Below are 26,989 nucleotides of genomic sequence, written 5' to 3' on the forward strand. Positions count from 1 at the left end.
CATACCTTGGACCTGGTTTTCTCAACGGGACTGGAAGATGGTGGTTTGGATGTGGAAGGGCTGTTTGTGACCCCATTGTCATGGTCAGACCACTTCCTGGTCAAGTTTAGTCTATTAGCTTCTTCTCCCCTCTGCAAGGGTGGGGGATCTATTAAGATGATCCGCCCTCGGAGACTCATGGATCCAGATGGATTCCTGAATGCTCTGGGGATTATCCATCTGATATGGTCGGCGCTCCTGTCGAAGCTCAGGTCACCCTCTGGAATAGGGAGATGACCCGGGCGGCTGACACGATTGCACCTAAGCGCCCTCTCCCTGCTCGCCGAGCCCAGACAGCTCCCTGGTATACTTCTGAATTGCAGGCGATGAAGCGAGAGGGGGTATGGGTTTTTCTAAGAAGCGGACCGGAAGCTAGTTCCAAAAACATCGTCTGAACAGTAGAGTAGAGCAGAAAGTCGATTCTGTCATCCTCATCGTAGTCACCATTGTCATTATGATGGATCAAAGCCCAATTAAATATATTTTAATAGATTTGTCATAAAAATCTCAGTCTATCAATTCTAAATTTGTATTTGTGCATGTGTTATGTGCCATCAAGTCAGAGCTGACTTATAGGAGCCCTAACAGATCTTTCAAGGTAAGTGAGAGACTTAAGGAGTGGCTTTACCAGAGCCATACCCCCCAGGATATTTCCATGGCTGAACAGGGATTCGAATCCAGGCCTCCTCTTAGTCTGTCACTCCATCCACTACATCGCACTGGTTATCCAAATCTAAATAGAGATGTAAATAATATGTGAGAATCATGGCGTGTACTGTCTCTGTTTTTGAGTGGTATCTGCATGTTTCACACACCAGCCAACACACCTTTGAAACATTAGCTTGGTGACACACTAAACCCAATAAAGCTCAATTGCATCAACACACAGTATTCTGTCATATGTTATAATGGTGTGTAATAATAGAATTACTTTTCATGAATAGAGGTTTGCCTGGATTATATTAAGGTGCTAAAAAGTTGTACCTTTCCTGGGAATTCAGTGATGGTGGTGGAACTGAATCGGTTTCACTCTGCACGGATCCAAAGCACAGAGTAAGACGTAATAGGTTTTTAAAATCCATAGCAAACTAAATGATAGCTTGTAGACTTCTTGAAAAACTTCCTATCACTCAGATCTGAGACATTTACCCCATGCCAAAGCCTCTAGTGATCCCAACTTTAAAGAAAACATGATTTGGAAATCTTTTCCATTTATTAAGTATGGAGAGTTAGGAATAAAAATCTTGGAAGGGCCAGTGAGTTTAATCTCCATTTTTATTCTGTGAAGCTAAGAATTGGGCATCAGGTAGCTGTGGGGTTTAAACTGTACAGGAACGTGGACGTTGATTTGCAAGGAGCCTTTGTTCTGAGTAAAGCGCAGAGGAGAAGGTGTCCCTCCAGATGGTGCTTGGCATGTTCCTTTGGGTATGCAAATATATTGACCCCTTGGATCTCTCTCGAAGATCGCTGTCCTCGTCATGTGAGTGGTGCCCTAACCATACAGCCCCCAATGGTGTCCAAAGGGATGCAGGAGCTCCCGTGGGGTCCTGTTGCAGAGACCCCCTTCCTCTCTCCTCTTCCTCCAGCAGCTTAGAGGTGTGACAGTATTTTGACGTGTGCATTTGTTTTCCAACAGAGTGACGATGTGACCAAGGTCGCAAAGGCAACAAAGATTGTGGAGCGGATGGTGAATCAGAACACTTTCGACGATATCGCCCAAGGTACGAATACAGGAGGGGTTGATCAGGGATGGCCCCACACCCTTTTCTGTTGCTCCAGGTTTTGGTTAGGCCATGTCACCTGCCCCGTCTGGCCTGAATCCCTTTCTCTCTTAGCTCGCTGATAATAACGCTCCATGGGTTTGCACGTGTGTTAAGCCACGCGACCGAACCAAATTTCCCAGACTCGACTCAAATGTACATTTCTTGGCATTGTGGTTTTTAAAAAGGCATGGCCCCTCATTCATAACCTCCTTGAACGAGGAAACAAAAAGATGTGCCACTGAAAACTGATGGGAGTAATTTGCCTCCTTTTAAAATCTACTTGGAATCGATTTTTCCCAGGCAAAGCTCCTAATGAGGAGGTTCTCGGAGCACAAAGAAAATACGCCCATTTTGGAAATGCTTCGGGCAGGGTGTCACGTCGGGCTGAGCCCACTAGTGGCGAGAGGTGGAGGAAAAGGCACTTCTCCCTAATTTTCGTCAGACAGATTTGGCAAAATGGTATAAAAATAGCATTTTGCGCGCTATAAGAATTACCATGACATTATTATTTGTGAAATTATTTCGAAGTCACTTGAGTCAGACTCACTCACCGGCTTAATGTGGTCATCTAGGAAGGAAAATGTGGACATTTTCAATGCAATATTTTCAACCAGGCAATTGTAAAAAAAAAAAAAAATTACTAAGGAAATGACACAACACAACCAAAAGAAACATTGCGGCTCTAATAATGAGGCAAAGCTTAGCAGAAAGGGGAAATAAAGCAAAGTCTCATAAAATAATGCCTATCAGACTTCATGGGAAGGCTATCAACATAACCATCATTTAATTTTTGTGCTGTAACGAAAGATACTGAAGTATTATTCTCCAGAGCCAACAAATGTATTTCAGGAACCTTATGGATTATTGTACCCATAGTTGACAATGGATACCAATGTATCAATTAAATAGACTGTATAACTGGATGCAGAAGATGGAGAAGCTACATTCTCCCTGCAAAGACAATATCAGGAGAGTACTGCAATACAGACCATAAATAGTTACTATCAAAACAAGAATAAAGCTGAAAAATAGCACTAAAACAATCATAGCACCAAACTATAATTTGAGTAATATTTCTGGTGAATGTAAAGTCCATGCAAATATCAGATTTGCATTGACAGACACAACTGACAATGGACCAGAAGAAGTGTGGAATGAGCAAAAAGACTATTCCTGTAGCTGAAAAAGAAGAAAAGCCTCAATGGCTGAAATTGAGTAGTACATCACAACTAGAATACACCCACAACTGAGTGGAAATTTGTTGAGCCAGTACCTATGTACATTCCATTGATTTAGTGGGCCTATTTTACCCTGTTTCCCCTAAAATAAGACCTAACCTGAAAATAAGCCCCAGTAGGATTTTTCAGGATGCTCGTCATATAAGCCCTACCCCAAAAATAAGCCCCAGTGAAGTGAAACCCCGCCCTCCATCCTTGTGCAGCAACCAGAAGAAGATGACATGACTGTATCTGAATAAATGTAGACAGTTGTACATGAAAAAAGTAAAGCATTGCCTGAAAGCAAAAGTGAAAAGTGGGGGGAAAGTCAAAAATAGAGCCAAAATCCTACAGGCAGATTTTTTCAGTAAACTTGCTTCTAAGGACAAAGAGAAGTATGACAAGAATAAATCTTGGAAGTCATGTGGTCACCCTTTTGTCTGTCCTGTATTTTCTTCAGTCTTTGGTTGCCGTTTTCTTTTTATATTATCCTGATCAGACAATCACCCGTTGATCTTTTTGTGTCCCTAATCTAGATTTAAATTTTCCAATAGAAATATTGGATCGTATGGAAGAGGTCCTTTGTTTTTCCTTTTCTGTTCTTCTCTCTTTTTGCACTGTAACGGGTCTCTTCGTCCCTATGTGCCAGTTGTTGAAAACTTGCATTTAGGATTCTGACAGTATTTTTTGTCACAGTTCAGTTTGCTTCTAAAATTATTGTTCACAATTTTAAGAACTGCTTTAGTCATCCATTGAAGCTTTTCTTATTGACACCATATTATTCCCTGAGAGCAGGATTACAGCTGAATTTTAGAAATACAAAAATGATGTCTGTAGAAAAATTGTTGTTGTTTAGTTGTTAAGTCGTGTCCGACTCTTCGTGACCCCATGGACCAGAGCACGCCAGGCCCTCCTGCCTTCCACTGTCTCCTGGAGTTGGGTCAAATTCATGTTGGTCGCTTCACAGACACTGTCCAACCATCTCGTCCTCTGTTGTCCCCTTCTCCTCTTGCCTTCACACTTTCCTAACATCAGTAGAAGAATTAGATAACTTTTAAAGCTGATAATGAAGAAATAAAAAATTCTATACCTTGCTTCACTCACGTAATCTGTAACCAGAAAATGTTGGTGAAATTCCATAAAAGGGTTTTTTAGAAAAGAAATTTGGTTATTACTTTTAGTTAGCATAGCGTAAGATATGAAACACAGAAACATAGCGTAAGAAACAAACACAGAAACATGGAAAGATCACTCTAGTCTCATCAAACAACACCCTCCTTGGTTTGCACGCAAACTAGCACTTTGTATGGTAAAAAAAAGAGATGGATATTTGGCGAGAGAAGAAGAGGCTATCAACCAAACAATGGGGTCCAAACCATAGTGGAAGAGGGGGAGGGGCTTGCCTGAAATGCCAGAGGCAGGAAAACAACTGTACCAATGATGTGAGTGGTGAGGAACAATCATGTTAGGCTGTAAAGCCGCGTTCTCACTGATACCCAGTCTTAGTGCATGCCAGATTGCTATTATTCCAACAGAAAATACATGAGAAACTGAATTCGATTCAGATGCAGGAATTAAAATTGGGGGAAGAATTGAAACCATTACACTTTGGATATATTATAGAAGACAATACTCTCTGAAAAAGTGAAAATGCTAGGACAAATGGAAAGTGGGAGATAAGAGAGGAAGACCTAATATGAAGTGGATTGACCCCACGAGTGAAGCCATGGCACTTAATCTGCAAGACCTGAGCAGGACCTTTTGAACGTCACCAATCCATTGGGTCAACCATGAGTTGAAAGCAACTTCACGGCACAAAGGGGACAACATCACCTTTTGATCTTGGTGATGTCGAAAAACCTAAATCTTTTTTAAAAATTAAAAATTTTAAACACTTTCAAAACTTTAAAGGAATTTTAAAAGACTTCATGTTTTCCTTAAGGGGTGCCAGTTAAGACAGTTTGGGGAAGCAGTTCTTCAGAGAGAAAGGCACTGTTGAGCCACATGGTCTTTTTGAATGCCATCCTTTCCCTCTGCCAGATTTCAAATACTTTGAAGACGCCTCTGACGACTACCGGGACAATCTGGGGACGCTGCTTCCCCTATGGAAGTTCCAGCATGACAAAGCCAAAAGGTTGGCTGTCACTGCCCTCTGCTGGTAAGTAGGTTTTACATGCGGCGCGCCTCTTTCCATGGAGTGGAAATCCCTTAATGGTTTGGAAGTCTTTGATGGTATGGCATCCCTGGAGATCGATCGCTTGTGTCATATTTGCTCCTTGCTCTAAAAATGGCCGTTAGCAAAGGGCTAGCAGAAAGTGGTGTAAACTCTTCAGCAAATGTACGGCCTCTGGTTTGTGTGTTTCACCGTGCAATGCATCCATGCATGCACATGTGGCTCAATTTTGCCACATGTCATTGAAATCTTGGAGAATGTGCTAATTAAAATGAAAGCACTGGGGTGTGTTGAAAAGTCTTTCTGCCTCTGTTTTTTTAAAATCCAAAATACAAACAGAATACGTTTGCCTGAATAAGTACAGTGATTCTGTTGGAAGTATAGAGTTCTACAATGTGTACTTAACTCTATAATAAGAATGCATTTTTGGGAATAAATAATAACTATTGGGACTCCTCCAGAGTCAGTTCACAGTCTCAGTTAAATCTGGGGAAAGCTCAAAAACAATTGTGCTTAGGACACAGAAACAAACATGGGACAGGAGATGGGTTAAATCCTGTTGTTTAGCCTAGTCAGTGACAAGCAGAGTAGTACCACTGAATCAGTGGTTATTTGGTGAGTCAACTCCTCCATAAGTTCTACTGATGTAAAAAAAAATGAAGTGACAGCTAGAGTAGGCCCGTTTAAATCTGAGGAAGTTGACTTACCAAACCCCCCACTGATTCAATGAGTCTACTCTAGTTACAATTTACTATGGTAAGAAACAGGCTTTTCACCTCCGTTTCTTGCCCCAGCACATATCCTGGTTTGGAACACAGAAAAAAATGTAACTGTTAAATGGTTGTTGTGGGTTTTTCGGGCTCTTTGGCCATGTTCTGGAGGTTGTTCATCCTAACGTTTTGCCTGTCTTGGTGGCTGGCATCTTCAGAGGACAGGAGTCAGAACTCTGTCTCTGCTCTGGTGCTCAGTTTCGACTCCAGTCCTCTGAAGATGCCAGCCACTGAGACTGGCGAAACGTCAGGAAGAACAACCTTCAGAACATGGCCAAAAGCCCAAAAACCCACAACAACCATCAGATCCCAGCCTGAAAGCCTTCGAGAATATATTAACTGTTAAAATCACCCTTGATAAAGCAAATCAGTCATTTGGTCCAGGTTACTTATAAATATTCAGGTTACACAGGGAACAATCAGCTTTCAAAAGAATTAACAAATGCCCTTGGTTGATGAGTTTATCTTTGAAAAAGGGACATACACGTCCCATATTGACCACATAGTCCTTAAACTAATACAGTGGTACCTCGACTTACGAACATCTCCACTCGCAAACATTTCGAGTTACGAACGGCTTCGTTTGCAAAATGTTGCTTCAATTTGGAAATGGAGCTTCGACTTACGAACGAAAAAACCTTTCCTGCCCTTTGTTTGACTTAAGTTTATCTTAGGTCAAAAGAAGAAAAAATAATAAAAAAAATCACCCCTAGTGGTAGAGTACGGATTAACTGGCTTTGCACTACTTCCTATGAGAACTAAGGCCTCTACTTGCGAACAGCACCTTGACAAAACAGCCGAAGCAGATTAAATGGTTTTCATGCATTCCTATGGAAATGTTTACCTCGACTTACGAACTTTTTGATGTACGAACACCGTTCCAATACGGATTAAGTTCGTAAGTCGAAGTACCACTGTATATGTCCAGGTGGCAAGAAGCCTTTTCCCTGACAGTCCGGATCCGTCTTGACTAACCCTACCCAGAATGACTTGAAATTTTTCCACCCAAGAAATGTGCCATCATCTGCCACCTATGGCCAGGATACCAGTGGTTTGGAAAGACTTGATATCCTTTCTTTCAGAAACCTACGGCCGAATGCATTTGCTAGACTCAAACAGAGCAGGTCCATTGAATCCATGGGACTTACACAAATTCTGTGAATGCAAGGGACCCCAAACTAGGCGGGATAGTTCATTGATCAAACTCTGTTGTGGGCTGTTCCACTGGGAAGTGACTTGAGAGCATCTGGAAGATGAGTCTTCTACATCAGGGGTCCCCAACCCCCAGTCTGTGGACCTGTCCCGGGCCATGGCCTTGCCAGGACTGGGCCATGGAGACGAATCTGCCCCCCCGGCACACGCAGACACATCACGCCCACACGGACCCCCCCCCTTGCATGTTAAACCCGTCCATGGAGGCAAAAAGGTTGGGGACCACTGTTCAACATCACTTCCAGTATCCAGATCCCTGAGCTATCCATCCTGCCTACACCAACTCGTACCGGATCCTTTCTGAAAAAAGCATTCCAGAGATTGTACCGGGGACCTGCCATGTACAAACCACATGCTGTTCCATGGCTCTGTGGTTCCCTCTGAGGGAACGGTGCCTTCCACTCAAACCCCACGTGGGCTAGAACATAAGAACCTCAGAAGAGCCCTGTGGTGGATCAAGCCAAGGGCCCCTCTTAGTCCAGCTTCCTGGATCTCACCGTGGCCTCCACCAGGTGCCTCTGGGATTACCCGGAATCCCTGTCTCCTGATACCCCTCTTCCCCTGCCTCTGGTATTTGGAGGTTATCTTCCTTTTAAATCTGGGGATCATACATCCCCATCATGGCTTGTCGCCTGCGATGGACTTGTCCTCCAGGATCCTGTCCATTATGACAAGCCTCCAGCTTCCTGTGGCAACACTGGCGCAGAGTCCTGTATTGAGTCACCAGAATAAAACGTGAGGGAGTCGGGAGCACCTTCTGACTTGCCCCGGTTTCCGCACGAAGCAGGGGCTGCCTGCTTCTCCAGCCGCCAATCCCACAGAAAGGGGACCGGTTCCCAAATGTAAGCCTTCGGAGCCACATGTGTTGTGAACGCCGGTGCCTGTCAATGAAACAGAAGTCATTTCAATGGCCCCGCATTTCTTTTCTGTTACAGGAATCCCAAGTACAAGGACTTGTTTGTCGTGGGACACGGCTCTTGTAAGTTTGGCCCTGAATCAAAGTGGACGTGCCCTCTGAAGGCTGCTTTTACAAATGTTGCGCTTCCCACTGGATCAAGTCTGTCTGCTTTTTAGGGTCGGTTGTATCAGATCTTTCCTGTTGGTGTTGTTGTCTAACAGGGCTGCAGGGCTCCCTCCCCTTGTTATCTGCCTTTAATTGTAATGAGCAATCTGCAGCTTTCCAGGTGTGTTGGGACTGGGACTGAGATTAGAATGGGAGTAGACCAATGCATATTCAAGTCGCAAAGCCCTTCCTTCCTTCCTTCCTTCCTTCCTTTCTTCCTTCCTTCCTTCCTTCCGTCCGTCCGTCCGTCCGTCCGTCCGTCCGTCCGTCCGTCCGTCCGTCCGTCCGTCCATCCGTCCATCTGCCCTCAGCTCCTTCCTTCCAGCCTGTCTGTCTGCCTTTTTTTGCTTGCTGGCCAAACTTATGCTGGCATTACTGGCATAAATTCAACATCGTTCTAGTAATGCTCCATAGCTGCAAACAGGACATACCGTCTTCCTTGACATGGCAGGTAGACAACCAAGCTGCTTGCAGAGTGACTTTGGAGGCCTTCCCAACCAGCCAGACAAAATTTTGAGCATGCGTTTGGAGGGGAGGTGCAGGGAGAAAAGGATCTGCTCCCTCCGGATTTTTCTGACCAAAGAACCCTGTTAGATCCTGGCCCACAGAGAACTTACACCTGTACCTGCACTCCAGCCGATTCCTGGTCCGGTCTGTAGCAGGGACGGCCAGAGTCATGTCTCTTCACTGTGGAACTTCCAAGGACCAGGAGCCCGACATACTAAGTTTCCTTCTCATGTTACTCTTTTTTGTTGCTTTCATGTAAACTTCCCCAATGATGTGAAAAGAGTAATGGATATTCCTTGATGTCCTTTGTTGCATGTGGAGCAGGGCAACATTGCCACCCTGGATGAAGGGGAGTGTCCGTGTGGCCTGGAAGTTAGGCATGGGAGGAGTGCGAGGAGAGGATTTCCAGGTCCCATCTTGTCTCATGCTTGCAACTTCCTGTCCAACCTCGATAATCCTCATTCCACCTACTGTAGAGTTTGTGGCCAAGACCCAGGGCCCGAATCCTGTGGAACATGGTCCACTCATACCGTGGTCCCTTCCGCGAGCCACTCCACTTTCCAGGAGCTTCTTTAAGGGGGCATCTGGTGCCTCCTTGCACAAGTAGAAATCCCACTGGTTTTCCTATGATTGGGAAGATGGGCCACCTGGCTGTGTGTTTGTTTACTTGATTTATATCCCACTTTTCTTCTGGAGCTGGGATTGAAGGTCACTCCCAAGCAGGTTAAAAGAGGAGTGCTTTTTAAAAAAGGCAAAAAGCTATAATATTAACATTCATCTAACAAGTTATAATGATATTAAAACACCATTGACTTAAAAAGCAGTGAAGCTGAACTGCCGGGCACCTTGAACTGGCTCTTTGGCATAGCTTCCAGTTCTGGAAGGCAGCAGAAAGAGCAGGAACCTGTTAACAGGAACACCGTACCGATGATATAAAGCCAACACTGCATATAGAATCATTGGAGGGGGCAGGAAAGTCCTGCCTGAATGCTCAGGACCTCAAATTAGCCATAGTAAATCAGTGAAAATAAGTGGGCCTGTGTAACTCTGTGCCCTAATGTATTTTCTGACTGGAAAACGCTGCTAGGTTGTGTTAGATCACATGGTGTTCAAATAAATGCACCATGGGGAAGATAATGGTTGAAGTGTGCCATTAATCCTAGCCAGCAGGTTGATTGCTGCTCAGTGATTTAAATTCTGCAATCTGTTGTCCAGATTCTCCCAGGCCAGCCTGCAGATCAATTGCTTTTTAAATTGGCCAGTAATAGGGCCCCCATCATCCACAGCATTGATGAGAAGCAGGAGAACAGCAATTAGGAGTTTGAGGGAAATGGAAGGGTGGTGCAGTCCAAGCAGAAAACCGCAGTGGGAGGATGACAAGACTCTGTGTCCTTTGGAAGCTGTTGATGGCAGAAAACGAGCAGAAAACATCAGTGCGATGATGACAAGACTCTGTGTCCTTTGGAAGCCGTTGATGGCCCACCATGGGTCCTTGACATGCTTCCACAATCAGGCAATGTGATGGCTTTGCATTGTTTAGTTCACTTCTGCTATGCTGGCAGGTTGCAGGTGGGGTGAGTGGGGAGGACCTAAAAGAGCGACGGAGGGCCTGGCCTCACAAACATTCTTGCTCCCTCCGTTGCTACAGACTAAGTTCAGTGCTTGCTGTAACATCAAACTACAAGAGATCAGAGCTACAGTGTCAGAGCCAAGGGGACAGCATTACTACGATACAATAAACCTTTATTGGCATTAAGCAGTATGGACAGGGAAATAAACAGAAAAATAAACCCACCTCAGGGCAAATAGACACAATCAACATTGATGAGGGAGTACAAATTGATGAGAAGTAATACATATTACCCGGAAAGTGGGGTAGAGGAAAGTTCAACATCACAAGGCAACAGTAAGTTTCAAAATTTCAATTAAATAGTTTGCCACCACCATAATGAGGAGAGCACAGCGGTCACTCAAGAAAATAGGGAGAAGATCAGGGAAGAGATCCGAAAAGGGGATCAGCCAATGATCTAAAAAGAGTTTTCCGATGGGAGTGGTATAAATCTTTCGCATTACTGTATTATCCCTATGTTTGCTGATGGTTTGTGCTACATTGGTGTGAAGAAACTGTGACAAAGGGGAGCATGGGACATGGAAATCAGGGGATGTAGTACTCTTCTGGAAAAGTCAGGCTTCTAGGAATGGCTGGCTGGGAGTGAGGAGGACAGTGTCTGCCAGGAAGGAGAAGGGAATAAAACCTGCACTTTATCTTTCCTGAGTGAAGCCTTTAAGGCCAAGTGGGCTTGTTCCCTGACTCTGTGCTAATTGGAAGATGACTTCAGCAGGGTGAAGCGAGGGAGCAGAAAGTGCTCTTTGTGAGCATTTGAAGGAATGTGAAGCCTGATTGGCAGACCATCTGGAAGAGTCTAGGCTGTGAATACTTAATTTATAAAAAGCCCTTCAGAAGTTACGCTAGTTGCCTTAGCTTACCTCCTAGAAGATTCTGTGCTCAGTTGCTGTCTTGTTATGCCATGTCTGGAAGGAAGCACTCTGTGTATGCTTTAGAGCTATGCTGATGCTACGCTAATGTTTGAGTACTAGGTACCTTAGCCTAGCTTTCTTATTTTCTGTTGTGTTTCTCTTAATTGCTTCAACCTCTGTCTCAAAATTGTCTTTTTGCTCCAAGTGCTTTTTGAAGCTTTTTTGAAACTCTTTTTTTTTTTTTGGAAACTTTTGTCTTTTTCACTCTCTTTAATATAGTATAAAATTTTCACCAACCAACTATCTGTATTCTTGGCTAGGAGGATTTGTGGTACTAACACTAGGTCTTGTCTTGACCAGCAACTGGAAACATTGCCATTTTTGTAGGTGTGGTGGCAGTTCAACCTTGCAAGGTTGACATAATGGTTCTAGGTATCTAGCCTTGTGAATTTTGGAACTCCTTGAGAGTGTTGGTATCTATAATTACGCAACTCAGACTGTGTGTATCTGTATATTTAAATGTGTTTGCTATGATGGAGAGGAATATTGCGTGTTGCATAGCATATTACTCTAACCAATCACAATGTGTCTAAAGTCAGGCAGGCTGTTATCTAAGGTGGGTGTCAGAAGTGTGTCAGACAGGGTCTTACATAATACGTACCTTAGATAAGGCTAAACTTGTAGTAGAGAGAATATGTAGCTAAGATAGGGGCACTTACAAACTTGTAATAGATCTCAGTACATAATTTGATAGGGCTAGTTAGAGCTTACAATGATAAAGTTATTTACCAGAGAAAATACGTCAATAAGTCCAGAACATCTATGACCATTTCCAAATGTCTAAGCACTATGAGAATTATATTTTACACATGTTTATGAATAGTAAAAGTTATTCAATATTTTAATTGAATGCAAAAGTGATTATTTTAGTATGAATTGCTGGCACAAAACACATAAAAGGGAGATCACCCAATTTTACTCTTTACAAAAGTGTTTTTTTAAATCTATATATATTCTTAAAGCTGCAGTTTGCACACTTTGCAAAGTTATAAGTTATATTTGTTGTTTAGTTGTTAAGTCATGTCCAAGTCTTCATGACTTCATGGACCAGAGCAAGCCAGGCCCTCCTGTCTTCCACTGTCTCCTGGAATTTGGTCAAATTCATGCTGGTCGCTTCAGTGACACTGTCCATTCATCTCGTCTTCTGTCGTCCCCTTCTCCTCTTGCCTTCACACTTTCCAAGCATCAGGGTCTTTTCCAGGGAGTCTGCTCTTCTCATGAGAGATGGCCAAAGGATCGGAGCCTCAGCTTCAGGATCTGTCCTTCCAGTGAGCACTCAGGGTTGATTTCCTTCAGAACGGATAGGTTTGTTCTCCTTGCAGTCCAGGGGACTCTCAAGAGTCTCCTCCAGCACCACGATTCAAAAGCATCCATTCTTCGGCGGTCAGCCTTCTTTATGGTCCAGCGCTCACTTCCATACATCACTACTGGAAAAACCATACCGCCATCTGCAGTCTCCATCTGCAGTGATCATGGAGCCCAAGAAAGTAAAATCTGTCACTGCCTCCATATCTTCCCCTTCTGTTTGCCAGGAGGTGATGGGACCAGTGGCCATGCTCTTTGTTTTTAGTATAAGTTTTTAGTATATAAGTTATATAGGATTTATTATAACCAAAACCAACGGAGAGCACTGGAGGGTTGAGGGCACTGGGGGCCAGGCAGGTTCTGTAACTGTTGCTACATTTGGCTCTCCAGGGTTCACCCACTCCCAAGATAAAACAGGATAGTGTGGGACTTCTTGGACCTGGCCTATCATCACAACTGGATCTCCTTCAGCTGCTGACATAATGATTGTCAGGCCTCCAGACGTTCCTGTGTATTTTTTCTACACAACCAGAAAAAGAAAGAAAAAGAGGGATGGAATATGAACCGTGGAAGTGGATATTTCATGCTCTGATCCACAGCTGTTCTGCTCAAGGGTCTCCAGACTCTGCAAAGTAGAAGCTTTTCTATTCTTTTAAAAAGAGGGTAGAAATACTCTCCTTAATCTTCTAATTTCTTCACTTGGATGGTGAATCTGAGAACACCAAGGGTTGCCTTTGTGACCGGCTGGAGACCAGCAACCTTCTTCACATCCCAAACATCCCTACCGTCTTCTCTCTGGATTCGCGGTACCCTTTCTTTTGGGTGCAAATCTCACCTTTGAGAAGGACACAGCTTCTCCTGCAAAGTGCAGTCTCTTTTCCTCCTCCAGAATGCATTGTTATCTCCTCACACAGGCAACTTATAACTTTTCCTAGCTGACCGATTTGATTCCAGCGTTCTGCTGCTTCCCGCTTGTAATTTCTGCTGGGTTTGGGGGTTTTCTGGGGATTTTTTGGAAACCTCAGATGTGAATATCTAGCGGAATATGCTGTTAGACTCCTTGCTGGGGAGCAGAGAGTGTGCACATGGGTGCACCTGATACAGTGTGGGTCCTAGAGCCTTCTAGTAGTGTCTCAGCGTAACGGTCTGCTTTTCCAAAGGTGAAAAAGCTTCCGTCTGCTATTAGCCAAACAGCGGTGTTTCCTGTGATTGCATTTTAAAACCTCTGCTTAATCAGAGCGCTAAGACTATTTATAGCAGGAGGAAAGTGGAGTCTGGGACTGTCACGCATAATATTTTCCTTTATAATAAATGAGTGATGCAGCCACTTTAGCAAGCTATAGTAACGATTCTCATATTTTTAAAGGCTTCCCCTACAAATGCTTCTAGATTTATTGTGACTAAACTCTTCCTGTTCTGCTGAGGAGAACATTGTGCAGCTGTGGAATGGGTTGTGTGTGTGTCACTGAACTGGCCGCAGAATTTAATTCATTAATTGTGCATCATCAAGTCAATTCTAACTTCTAGTGACTTTCCAAGAATTTCCTAGGTGTAAAGTACTCCATGGCTTATTCCTGATCCCAGAGTACAAGCCAGCCGGCTGGGTTCATGCCACATGCCCAAGGCCATAGAGGTGGCAGGGCAGGGAATCTCGATCGGCGCCCCTCCTGGGAGGCACAGTGGGGATTCGATCTCCTGGCCTCTTGGTCCACATTCTGATGCTCCAGCCCGTGGAGTTATACCAACTCAACCCTGGCGCCAGAATGGAAACAGACCAAAATGTCACCAGAACCCTCCAAATAATCAAACAGGTGGACAAACTCAAGGTCCTCCACTCTAAGGGCCTTTTTTTTTCCTTGTTCCGTTTGCAGATGGGAAGACTTGAGCAGGGAAGGGCCGTTCCTTCCCTGCTCCTCCCTGGAACCTGAGGTTCCCCTTCCATGCACCCTGCCCTGGGAAGTTGGTGTTCTGAAGGGAAACGTTTAGGCTGAATAGGAACATCTGAACCCTGGTCCAGCCTGTGACCCTAGGTATTCTTATTCAACCCTGTATTCCAAAACCTTTTTTTTCCAGGTCCTGTTGTGTTGGAATTGACTTGAAGGCACCAAGTCACTGATGTGGAACCAGTGGCAAGGAATTGTTTTGGGAGCCTGCCTTAACTGTGTTTGGTCAGTGGTATCTTCTGAATTACTGCGGGTGTGTGTGTGTGTGTCTTTTCTTTGGCATCTCAACAGAGACCTGAGCCTGGTGCTGGAATTCTGTTTCTTCCTTCTCTCCACCCAGCCCACCAAGCTTGCTCTCAGTTCTGGGCCCGGCTCGCTCTCGCTCTCCACACAAGCGATCACAGTGTCATCGCTCTGCCTTGGCTGCCTTCCTGCTATCCCCCAAGCCTTTCAGGTCACTTTCATTGCATTGTGAGTCCCAAACCACAACAGAACAAAAATGCCTTGGCTGTCTAGACATGAGAATAATCTGGTGGCTTTCCGATGCTAGAGAACTCAGACAGCTTTGTACTTTAGCTGGAAAGCTCCTAAGGGACTCCCTTCAGTTCTTTTAATTGCCTGCTTCTCCTGTAAGCTTTTATCTTGCACGTACTCCCGTTGTGACATGCGCCTCTGGTCGAAAAGGAGTCCCTGCCCGCTCTTCTGGAGCGGTCCTTCCCAGCCTTGTCTCCTCAGATATTCTTGGACTTCAACTCCCAGAAATCCTGGCCAGCAGAGCTCGTGGCGAACTTTTAGTCCAACAGCATCTGGGGACCCAAGGTTGGGAACCACTGCTCTACCCTGTTTCCCCGAAAATAAGACCTAACCTGAAAATAAGCCCTAGTATCATTTTTCAGGATGCTCATCATAGACGCCCTACCCCAAAAATAAGCCCCAGTTAAATGAAGCCCTGTCCTCCATCCTTATGCAGCAACTAGAAGAAGATGACATAACAGTATTCGAATAAATGTTGATGGTTATACATGAAAAAAAATCCCCTAAAAATATGCCCTAATGCATTTTTGGAGCAAAAATTAATATAATACCCTGTCTTATTTTGGGGGGAAACACAGTAGAGAATCTCAGACTCGAGAATAATAATGATATTTCAGTTTTGCAAAAACACCCTCAGTTCAGAGGGACTACAGATAAAAGACATCAGAATGTATCTTCTTGAATTTTATATCCAGTAGCCTCTCATTATGTTATTCTGAAATCTTCTCGTCTACGTACATCCATTCTGCCGTTCCCTCTAAGCCTTACCAAATCAGTCCACCTTAAGGCTGTGTATTTCTGTATCAAGGCTGTTTGCCGGACAGTAAGGTAGAACCTTCAGGCCCAGACGGGTCAGACAACAGGAACAGCCGGTCCCCTAGGCCGGCTCTTATGATCATTTGTGACATGGATTTGCAGAACTGCACACTTATACATGTTCAGATAGTTTTTGTGAAACTTTCCCATCCACAGCCCTCCTTCCTGGCTTCCGAAGTCTTTTGCCACTTGAGGGCACTGTTAAATATTTAGTGAACAGCCCGTTAGGTGGAGAAGAGTTTTCAAAATCCCTGTAAAAAGATAAGGGATCCAGCAGGTACTAAGTGCTAAAGCGTTGCTTTCAACAGTCTAATTAAACAGAGAGGATAAAATGCAAGTACTAATTTGCTTCTTTGTCTGTCCTTATTGCTGTTGCTTGTGTAATCAGTGCTCGTTAATATGCATCTGTTTAGCGTCCAAAATCCTGCTTATCTATTTCCAGTGAAAAGAGGCAAATTAATGACCTTACTATATATATCTCTCTCAGGCAGAACTGAGGGCAAGGAAAAATGTGGCCAGTGGGGAGGGACACTCCCCCCCAAAACACGCACAGACTGGGAATGCGTGCTTCACAATTGAAATTAATTGAGGTCACAGTGGAGCCACTGCTTGGCAATGCATGGAGGGGTGTTGTTTATCCATTTGTTTAGCACTGCTTATGTACGTGGCATTTTCCCAAGAACCTAATTTACTCCGGCCTCCAATTTGGAGAAATCCTGGATTAGCTTTTGCAGCTGTGTGTCCGTGTCTAAGGGTGGTTTGGAGGTTTCCACCCAAGAGGAAAAAGGAACAAGTAGGCAGGGAGAGAACATCTGGTGGGCGTTCTGGATAAATAAAAGGGAGGTCCTGCTTCACAAAGCGTGTGATTAAATTAGTGCACGTCCTGTCGTAAGACGCAGCCATGGTTGCCAACTTGAACAACCAGGTTTTGTCCCAAAACTATAGAGGGTTCATGGAGGGAATGTCAACGGACACAAGTCACGACTGCTGTATGCCTTTTCTGTGGTGGCCCCATTGTGTGCACGGCCTGTTGAGATGAGGCAGGCTTATGTGCCTAGGCAGTTTCCTGTTGGTTTTCCAAATTGTTCACATTATGCATGGTCCTAGGTAAAGGTAAAGGTTCCCCTTGACATTTAGTCCAGTTGTGCCCGACTCTGGGGTGCGGTGCTCATCCCTGCTTCCAAGCCGTAGAGCCAGCGTTTGTCCAAAGGCTGTTTCCGTGGTCACGTGGCCAGCGCGACTAAACAAGGAACCCCATTACCTTCCCACTGAGGTGGTACCTATTTATCAACCCACATTTTTACATGCTTTTGAACCGCTAGGTTGGCAGGAGCTGGAACAAGTGACACAAGCTCACTTTGTCGTGTGGATTCGATCTTACGATGGCTGGTCTTCTGACCTTGCAGCATAAGATGCTTTTGTGGTTTAACCCGCAGAAGCCTCTGTGCTGCAGAATTGTCCTACCATGACAGAATGGTCCATAATTGTCCTACATTCTTAGTGGATTTAACCACTGTTGTTGTTACAATGTGACTTCCAAGATATTATGTAATCAGTAGCCATGCTCTAGTTTACAAACTTAAGACCATGGCTTCATTTGTCATATAACTCCATCTTCTATTTGGTCTTCCTCTCCTGCCACCTTTACCTTTTTTTCAACAAAAGGCCTATCTTCTTAGGGTGTGCCCAAAGAGTCATAGCTTCAGTTCAGTTGTTTGTGTTTCTAGAACTCACTCATTTATCTGTCACTCCATAGTTGGACAGCTTGCCTCCAACACCACATTTTGAATCTCTCATGGGGAGAAAAGTTGGCATACAAATGACCCTAAATAAATAAATAATAAATAAATAAATAAATAAATAAAATGAATCAATTCTTCTCCTCCAGCTTTCACACCCATCCATTAATAATTAAAACTATGCAATGGTGGTAGGTTTAAAACACTATACAAAACTATATTAAAAGCAGTTAAACATTGATAAAGATTCAAACCAAGATTAAAAACAATTCTAAAAACATTTTTAAAATCATGTAAAGTACCTAAATAAAAATAGCATCTGTAGATGCCCAGGTATTCCTTAAAAGTCTGACTGAGAAGTTAAGCCTTTGCCTGATGATGGAAGGACAAGACAGACCTGGCTTCTCAGAACATCACATTCCAAAGCCTGGGAGCAGCCACAAGAGAAGGCCCTTTCTTGTGTTTTCACCAAGCAAGCTGGTATTATGGAACACTAATTTCTCTTAGAACAATCTATAGTTTTGCACAATCCACATAGTCAGAGGCTTTGTTATAATCTATTAAGCACACACTTATCTTCTTCTGAATTTCTTTGGTACACTCCAGTTGTCCAGATATATATATTTGCAATATGATCTCTAGTGCTTCTTCCCTTTCGTAAGGAACATGGGAGCATTTCTCACTCACTCCATTTATTGTAAAGGTCTTGGTTGTAAAACCTGGAGCATCTCTTTGCTTCCATTCTTTTGCTTCTTCTTTCTTGATGACTAGAACACATATTGAGCTTTTCCAATCAGTGAGCCATTGTTTTGTTAAAAAATTATATGAATAGACCAATTCCAGTGTTGGGGGCAACATGCCTCTCTGTACCAATTCCTGGGGGAAATGAGTGAGAAGAGTGGTATATCCTGGCTGAAGGCTTCCTGGATGTATCTGGTTGACTATTGTGGATTGGGCTGGTCTTCAAAACTATCCAACAGGGCGTAGAAATTGCTGGCTTAAAACCTCCAGCTCTTTAATCTCTCTAGATTGAGAGCGAAGACCAAAGTCCAGCTGAAATGCTTGCGAGACTTCCTCTTCACTGATGATGCAGGTTTTGTTGCTCACTCTGCTGAAGACCTCCAACAACTCATGAATCACTTTAGTAAGGCCTGCCAAGACAATCAGCCTGAAGAAAACACAAGTCATGGGCCAGAGTGTGGACTCACCTCCCTCTATTACCGTCTCTACACAAGAATTGGAGATTGTTCATGACTTTGTGTACCTTAGCTCAACAATCTATGACACTCTCTCCCTAGATGTTGAGCTCCCTAGATGTCAAGCTGGATAAACACACTGGCAAAGCAGCTACCATGTTCTCAAGACTCACAAAGAGAGTAAGAAGCTGATGGCATATACCAAGATCCAGGTCTATAGAACCTGTGTCCTGAGCACACTCCCGTCCTGCAGTGAGTCCTGGACCCTTTGTGCACGGCAGGAGAGGAAGCTGAACACGTTCCACATGCGTTGCCTCCGACACATTTTTAGTATCACCTGGCAGGACAAAGTTCCAAATAGAGTAGTCCTAGAATGAGCTGGAATTTTTAGCATATATACATTACTGAAACAGCAATGTCTATGTTGGCTCGGGCACGTCGTGAGAATGATCGTCGGATTCCAAAAGATCTCCTGGATGGAGAATGAGTGCAGGGAAATCGCCTCAGAGGGAGACCACAGCTGCGATACAAGGAGATCTGCAAGCAGGATCTGAAGGCCTTAGGAATGAACCTCAACAGATGGGAAACAGATGGCTTGTCCACCTCCATGACATCTGTGCGTTCAGCCTGGAGGCAGGCAGTGCATCACAATCTCTCCCAATTTGAAGATACCCTTATCCAACAGGCCAAGAGGCAGTCCCGAAACCAGCAAAATCAGGGAGCTGGACAGGGGACAGATTGTATTTGTCTTCAGTGTGGAAGGAATTGTCACTCTCAAACTGGCCTCCTCAGCCACACTAGACGCTGTTACAAGTCCTTAATACAGAGCACGTTCCCATCGTCTCTTGAGACTGAAGGATGCCTAATACGCTACTACAAAAACCTCCAGCTACGCAATGGTGAAAATTCCTGATAAGGACCCATAGAGCAGATTATTATAGGATTTCAAGTTTCTCTCAAAAAACTCTCTCAAGTTTCACTCTTTATTGTAGTTAGTTTTACCTCAACAGGCAATATAGTCTCAATAGATTCAGTCAGAGGCTCTGATATTGAGAAAGAATAAAAACATTTCTCTTCTACATACATTTTTCGCATATTTATTAGATTAACAAACATATTTGCCAAGGCTAAATAAGTCATCTTAACATTGTCTCCACATTTATATTACACAATGTTCTTTGTGTTTTCCTCGACTCTCCATGATAATGGAAGTCCATTGCCAGCGTGTCCTTGTGTCTTATTTACAAATCAATTTACTCATCATTTCAAGGGCTGGAATCAACCAGGGGTCAGGGAATACTTCACTCTAGAATACAGCACGCTTTTTAGAGTAGTATGTAGGTGTTTACCTTAAGAAAGATGCAGAGTACTGTAAAGGGAGACCCATAAGACTATACAGTTCTGAAACTCTCCTGCCTCCAAGTTAGGAGGAACTTTATTAAGAGCGGTTCATGCAGTGAAAGCTAGGACCGTCTACAGTGAAGGACCCCATCACGTGCCACCTGACTATCTATACTGGTGGGCTAAGGTGCGTTCCTTGTGTTCATAAGAAGCAGGAGGAGTTATGACATCAAAAAAAGGATGGGGAGAAATGGGTCCCAAACTTCTAAGCAACCGTCTTTGAACATCTCAAGATGGCTGTCCTGCAAGCAGTCCTTTGAAATATCCTTCTCAAGGCTGAATCTGCCCTGTTGCTTCAATTTTCCTTCAGTGGTCTCCGGCTGTCATGCTGTCTTTTCCTGTAGAGCAAGGCTAAGCGAATGTGGTCCTGAATGGGTATGGACTGTGTTTCCCATAATTCTTCACTGCCAGATAGGCTGGCTAAAGCTAGTGGAAATGGGAGCCAAAGAGCACAGGGAGAGCCCATCCATGCCAGGGAGTCATGCTAGTAACTGACTAACACTAAGAGGTTAGAGTGTGAGATGTTAGCACATATTAGCTAGTACCCTTTTCGTCACCATGTAATGTCATATTATTGTAGGTGCCACTTTGCTCACAAGCAAGTCAGTTGGCACAATTCAATCGCACAGCCGGTTGTGTTGTCCTCTTTGCAACCCATTGGTGATTGTTCTGGTGGAGAGGCTTCCTGGAGAGCACTTCCTCCTTGGTGCTCTTGTAGTCACCGTGGGTGTAACCTCAAATTATGCCCATGTAGGTACTCAGTAGGATTCTAGCCATTCCTTACTTCTATACATGCTTTAATTACGCTTTCAAAAGGCTCTACACATGATTTGTTTAAACTTCCAAAATACTTTTATCAGGATCTTTCAGCCAAGGCTTCTGAAGAAACCCAAGGCTCATCCAAACCGTTTCCCCCCTGCCCCTTTGGGTCAGTTGATGCTCCTTGGTTCTGAAGGAACCTAAAGGTTACTGGGTTTGTGTCTACACTTCTTCCTAAAACCTCTCCTCTCCTCTCTTCTCTTTTGATGGAGTCAGAATTGTAGAAAGGAATGGTTCAAAAATATTTTAAAAACTTTGAAGAAACATTTTAAAATGAATATTCTGTGTTGGTTAACATTTTAATAGAAAGGCCCTCTAATCTGGGCCCCTTTGGTAGATGCTTACCCCAGTGCTAATTTACAGGGAAATCGCCCCAGAGGGAGACCACAGCTGTGATACAAGGAGATCTGCAAGCAGGATCTGAAGGCCTTAGGAATGGACCTCAACAGATGGGAAACCTTGACCTCTGAGCGTTCAGCCTCTCCCAATTTGAAGAGACCCTTGTCCAGCAGGCTGAGGCAAAGAGGCAATCACAAAAGCAGCAAAATCAGGGAGCTGGACAGGGGACAGACTGTATTTGTCTTCAGTGTGGAAGAGATGGTCACTCTCAAATTGGCCTCCTCAGCCAGACGCCATTCCAAAACCTCTATTCAGAGCACATGACATCATCTCTCGAGACTGAAGGATGGATGTCATTGGAATGTATTTGGAAAATCAAGGCTCATTCTCACTTGCATTTGTTCCATTAAGGATGGGTGGATGGGTTGGTATCATTGGCTTCCTCAATGCTCCCATGACATTCTTGCTCGTACGGATGGCAAGCCAACTTTCCATGTGCCTTTCAGTTTTTTTAAAAAAACTCAGTCTGGTATGTGTGATCGTTGTTGTTGCAGTACACAATGAGGAATGCAAACAGTGGCTTGTTAATTAGCAACAATTTGTTGATGCAAATTGTTCCATTGCCCTTCCCCCAAGATTTTGGCCATTCATTTCTTCATAATAAACCAGAATGAGGACCCGAGGCTGAATGAGCAAGTTAGATCAATTGACTGATGAGATTGAACTGTTTATAGTGCTTAAAACAAACAAAAAAAATAATGACAAGCTCCATAGGTATTAAAATAATATTTAAAAATGATGTAAGCAAGTGTAAAGAGAGTTGCCGTGGAGCACGTATTTATTTATTTATTTATTTATTTAATTTATATCCCGCCTATCTAGTCCGATGGACTACTCTAGGCGGCCAACAACAAAGATAAAATACAATAAAATAAAACAACAGATTACAGAAGAATTAGAATAAAGAAACAATAAAGGGGAAAAGAAAATCAAAAATAATCTGGTGAGAAGGCCTGCCGAAACATCCAGGTCTTTAATAGATTCTTAAAGGTGCCCAGCGAGGGAGCTCCGCGAATACCAGGAGGTAAGTTATTCCACAAGCGAGGAGCCACTGCCGAGAAGGCCCTATTTCTTGTTTTCTCTTTTTGGGCCTCCCTCGGCGTTAAGCTCCTCAGCCTCACCTCCTGGCTCGCCCGTGTGATCCGGGTAGAACTTGGTGGGAATAGGCGTTCCGCCAGGTATCGAGGCCCTAAACCGTTTAGGGCTTTATACGTAAGCGTTAACACTTTGAAGTCGATGCGGAACCTGATGGGCAGCCAATGCAATGCAGCCAGAGTGGGCGAAATACGTTGGAATTTTTTCACTCCACTGAGTAATCTGGCCGCCGCATTCTGCACCACCTGTAATTTCCGCAGCAATCTCAAAGGAAGCCCCACGTAGAGCGCATTACAGTGGTCTAATCTTGAGATTACGAGCGCGTGTACTAAGGTGGTGAGCGCCCCCACTTCCAGGTAGGGCCGCAGCTGGGCTATCCGCCTGAGATGAAAAAAGGCGGTGCGGACCACCGATGCCACCTGTGATTCCATGGAAAGCACCGGGTCCAGATGAATCCCCAAGCTGCGTACCCCATCCTTTGCAGGGAGAGTCACCCCCCCGAAAGAGAGGGAGTTTCCCAAATCCCCGACTGTGGGAGGCCCACCCTCAGTACTTCCGTCTTGTCCGGATTCAGCCTAAGCCCGTTCTCCTGCATCCATCCCAGTATAGTCCCCAGGCAGCGCTGAAGGCACAGGACGGCTTCTCCTGCAGTTGGCAAAAAGGAGATGTAGAGCTGTGTGTCATCCGCATACTGGTGACACAAAGCACCACACCCCCTGATGACCCTACCCAGCGGCCTCATATAGATGTTAAATAGCATTGGGGAGATAATCGACCCCTGTGGAACCCCACAATTGAGGCTCCACGGGGCCGAGACTCTCTCCCCAAGCTGGACTCTCTGGGGACGGTCCTCCAAGAAGGAACGGAGCCAGGACAATGCCAGGCCACCAATTCCCAACTCGGAGAGCCTCCCCAGGAGGATACCGTGGTCAATGGTATCAAAGGCCGCTGAGATGTCGAGGAGGACCAACAAGGACACTTTGCCCCTATCGGCCTCCCTCAATAGGTCATCACACAGGGCGACCAAAGCCGTTTCTGTGACGTGGCACAATTTCATAAATAAAGTGATGGAGTTTGACCAAGAAGGGGCTGTGATATCTGTGTGTCTCTTACGGAACATCTGAACCCACCCGTGTCGCCCTTATTCAGAGCAAGGCAAATTCCATGTTGGGCATTGTTGTCAAACGAATGGAAAACTAGATGCCAAGTGCCATCCTGCCCCCTAAGCAGAGCTGTTGTGCAGCCACCCTTGGAGGAAAACATCCACAGTCTGTCAAAGTGGACCTGGCAGAACTGGAAAGGGGGGCAACCATAAGCACGGAAAGGCTGGAGTGACGTCTCTGCGGGAAAGAGTGTAACAAGACGGGGTCTTTTTCGCTTGGAGAAGGGCGAGTGGAGGGAGAGTGTCGGTTGTTTGCTATGTGCTGTCTAGTTGCTTTCGAAAGTGCTGACCTTGAACAGGCCTTGTTGTCAACAGCCCTGCTTGGATCTTGCAAATCTTGGCTGCAGTCAGTCCATCTAAGGTTTAAACGTCCTCTTTTCTCCCTGCCTGCTTCTTCTCCCAGCATCATCATCCTTTCCAGGGAGTCGGCTTCTTCTTGTGATGTTGCCAAAAGTACGACAGGCTCAATTTAGTCATTTTTGCTTTAAGTGAGAGTTCGGGCTTGATTTGCTTGCGAATGTGCATCCCTGTCTTTTGTAATCTCCAGGTTCCATAAAGTTCTCCTCCAATCCCACAGTTTGAAAGAGTCAGAGTGGTGGTGTTTCCCCCCCCGCACCTACCAGCTTCATTCACTGTCCAGGTGTCACACCTGTGTATAGTGATGGGGAATACCAGAGTGTGAATTTGGGGTGGGAAGACCTGGGAAGTGAGACTGGAGAACAGAGTAGCAATTTGTTTGTTGTGCAATATTTTTATATATTGGGAGGGGCTAAATGAATGAATAAATGAATAAATAAATAAATAATAAAATAAAATAATCAGGTTGGTAGTGAGGAGCATGGTTCATCTGTAGACTGTGCAACTTTGTTGAGAAACACCCAAAATAGGCATGCACAGAGAGAGAGAGAGAGAGAGAGAGAGAGAGAGAGAAACAGCAGAAAATAAAGCTGCCGAGAAGGCTTTGCTAGCCTCCAGGAGCAGCATTTTGACAGCAGAGTTGAGCAAACTCTGCTCTTGGGCTTCCTCCTTATCTTAATCAACACCTCTGCGGTCACGCTGGGCATGAAACAGTTTTCACTTCAGCACCCAGAGAACTAGAAAGGCTCAGAAAGTAGACGTTGGGAGGGAGGGAAGTGGACTGTAGGAGGTGAAATAGATGGGGGTGGGGGTGGTACTGTTTATTCCTCAAGAAAGGTCAACCGAAGGAATGAAGTGGACATAACATAGTCTTCTGATGTTGGACTCCCTACGGCCCTCCTGCCACGTGCATGTCTATCCCTTGGAACACGGAGCTCTCTGCCGTTGGTCAGGACATCGTGCGCACGGTCAGTCCATCCAAAGAGTTCCCCTGGGGTGTGTTCATTTCCATGCAAGGAGAGAGAGGCCCACCCGGAAATTGGAAATAACACAAGTAATGATGTTAGCCTCTGATAGGTTACCTTTCGGGATAACTGTGTCTTTTTGTGAATTACGTCACAGTTGCTAACACTGCTACCATTTTTCATGTAAAAAGTAATGAATAATGATTGGTAATGATGAGTAATTGGGTTATTTTTTTTCTCTTCAGTTCGATTTGTTTTATTTTATGATTTTATGGCTGTTTTGCTTATGGTTCATTCAATTTCGTTATGTTGTAAACCATCCAGAATAGTGTTTTGCACTAATGGGATGGTATATAAATTAGTTTAGATCAGATTAGATTAGATTAAATAATGGATATCTTTTCTCATTACCTTTTGTGGGCAAAAATGTTTTTAGGCAAAATTTTCCAGGGTATTCTCCCTCACACGTTTTTTTTTTTTTTTTTTTAAATATAGTGTTCTTTTTAAAAAAAACATTAAAAAGTGCAGGGAACAGGAGTAAAGAAAAATGAATAACAGGTAACAGCAGTTACTACTTTAAAAATGTAAACTTTTTAGCTGTTGAGCCTCCTCCTCTTTGTCTGCCATTCCAAGGTTGTGTGAATCCAAGGAAGTGGGGCTGATTCGGTGTCTTTTCCTCTTTCATTTCCACCCCGGTTTCTTCATATTGCACACACGGATGCCTGAGAAGTCGGATCTTGGAAAGTGCTTGGAACCTACGGCTCAGGCAAAATACCATGGCAAGATGTTGGTCTAGCATCTGTTTTGGGGACCCGAGGATGTAGCCCCTAGGCTGGCTTCAGAGGCCTATTAGTTTCTGCACGTGGTCCAAGACGCTGGTTTTGCCCTGAATTGTTTGGGAATAGCAGTTCTGAATGGCTCCCTTCTTTCGTATGTACCTGGCCATGACTTACTCTCCAGATGAGATGTCCGACTGTAGGTGCCTTATCATCTCAGAAGGCTAGATGGGGACAGACCGGAGAGAGGACTTTTCCGTAGCAGCACCACAATTGTGTGAGGTTGTTTTTCCCTTCCCGAGGGAGGTGAGGTTGGCCCCGTCGTTGCGCAGGTTTCGGTGGGCAGCAAAGACAGTTCTGCACTGTGAAGTTTTTTCCACAGTGCTTTGTGTGATTTTAGAATACATGTGGGTTGCGCTTGAGCCATGATTTTAGTGCCACTCTCGGATTTTTACTGTATCGTTTTTACTGCTGGCTTTCATGCCTTTCTGAGGATAGGCTTTTAATACTAATTTAATAGTATATATGCCTGTGGAGGGGAAGATTTGTACATTTTATCAAAAAAATAAACACTTCCTTTAAAGCAACCCCAGTACCACCGAGCTCTAGCCCCCAAGGAGACATCAGGGTCCTACAGAGCCGCGTGTTGGAGGCAACTATAATAGCAACCTCAGGGAGTTACTGCTGCAAGTGTTAGGGGCTGGCTGCTGGTGGAGAAGGGTTTTTGAAAGGAGACCCAGGTTTGAACCCTAACACTCTTCCTCCTCCCTGCTCTTTCCCCCAGATGACTTCATGAAGCAGAGTCGAGGAATGCTCTTGCTCTACACCTTGAAGAACCCCTCCTACCCTGAGTACATCTTCAACAGCGAGAGCGGCATCATGTGCCTTGACATCCATGTGGACCACCCCTACCTGATTGTGGTGGGCTTCTATGACGGCAACGTGGCCATCTACAACCTGAAGAAGCCGGCCAGCTCCCAGCCGGGCTACAAGAGCACAGCCAAGTCTGGCAAGCACACGGACCCTGTGTGGCAGGTGGGCGCTGATGGTCACCTCACCTCTCTATCCTCCACCCTTCTCCCTCCTCCGGCCCTGCCCTACCCTGCCCTGCCTTTTTTGATTAACTGCTTTAAAGCTGGCTTGATCCACAGATAACTATAAGTTGTAATGTTTCACCAAGAGGATGTTCTCAGACACACT

The 26,989-nt window shown here is 44.6% G+C and overlaps 1 protein-coding gene across 3 annotated transcripts in view; it reads left to right on the forward strand.

Moving 5' to 3' along the window:
- The window catches only part of DNAI1 (dynein axonemal intermediate chain 1), a 161,074-nt gene that overhangs the window by 45,185 nt on the left and 88,900 nt on the right, over positions 1-26,989 (forward strand). For all 3 annotated transcript variants that reach the window (XM_078384177.1, XM_072993016.2, XM_072993017.2), the window contains exons 10-13: positions 1,676-1,760; positions 5,060-5,177; positions 8,110-8,153; positions 26,574-26,824. In XM_078384177.1, the coding sequence (XP_078240303.1) occupies positions 1,676-1,760; positions 5,060-5,177; positions 8,110-8,153; positions 26,574-26,824 (498 nt within the window). The remainder of the gene's footprint in view (positions 1-1,675; positions 1,761-5,059; positions 5,178-8,109; positions 8,154-26,573; positions 26,825-26,989) is intronic.

The sequence above is a fragment of the Pogona vitticeps genome, chromosome 2 (assembly GCF_051106095.1).
Source record: "Pogona vitticeps strain Pit_001003342236 chromosome 2, PviZW2.1, whole genome shotgun sequence".
Lineage (NCBI taxonomy): Eukaryota > Metazoa > Chordata > Lepidosauria > Squamata > Agamidae > Pogona > Pogona vitticeps.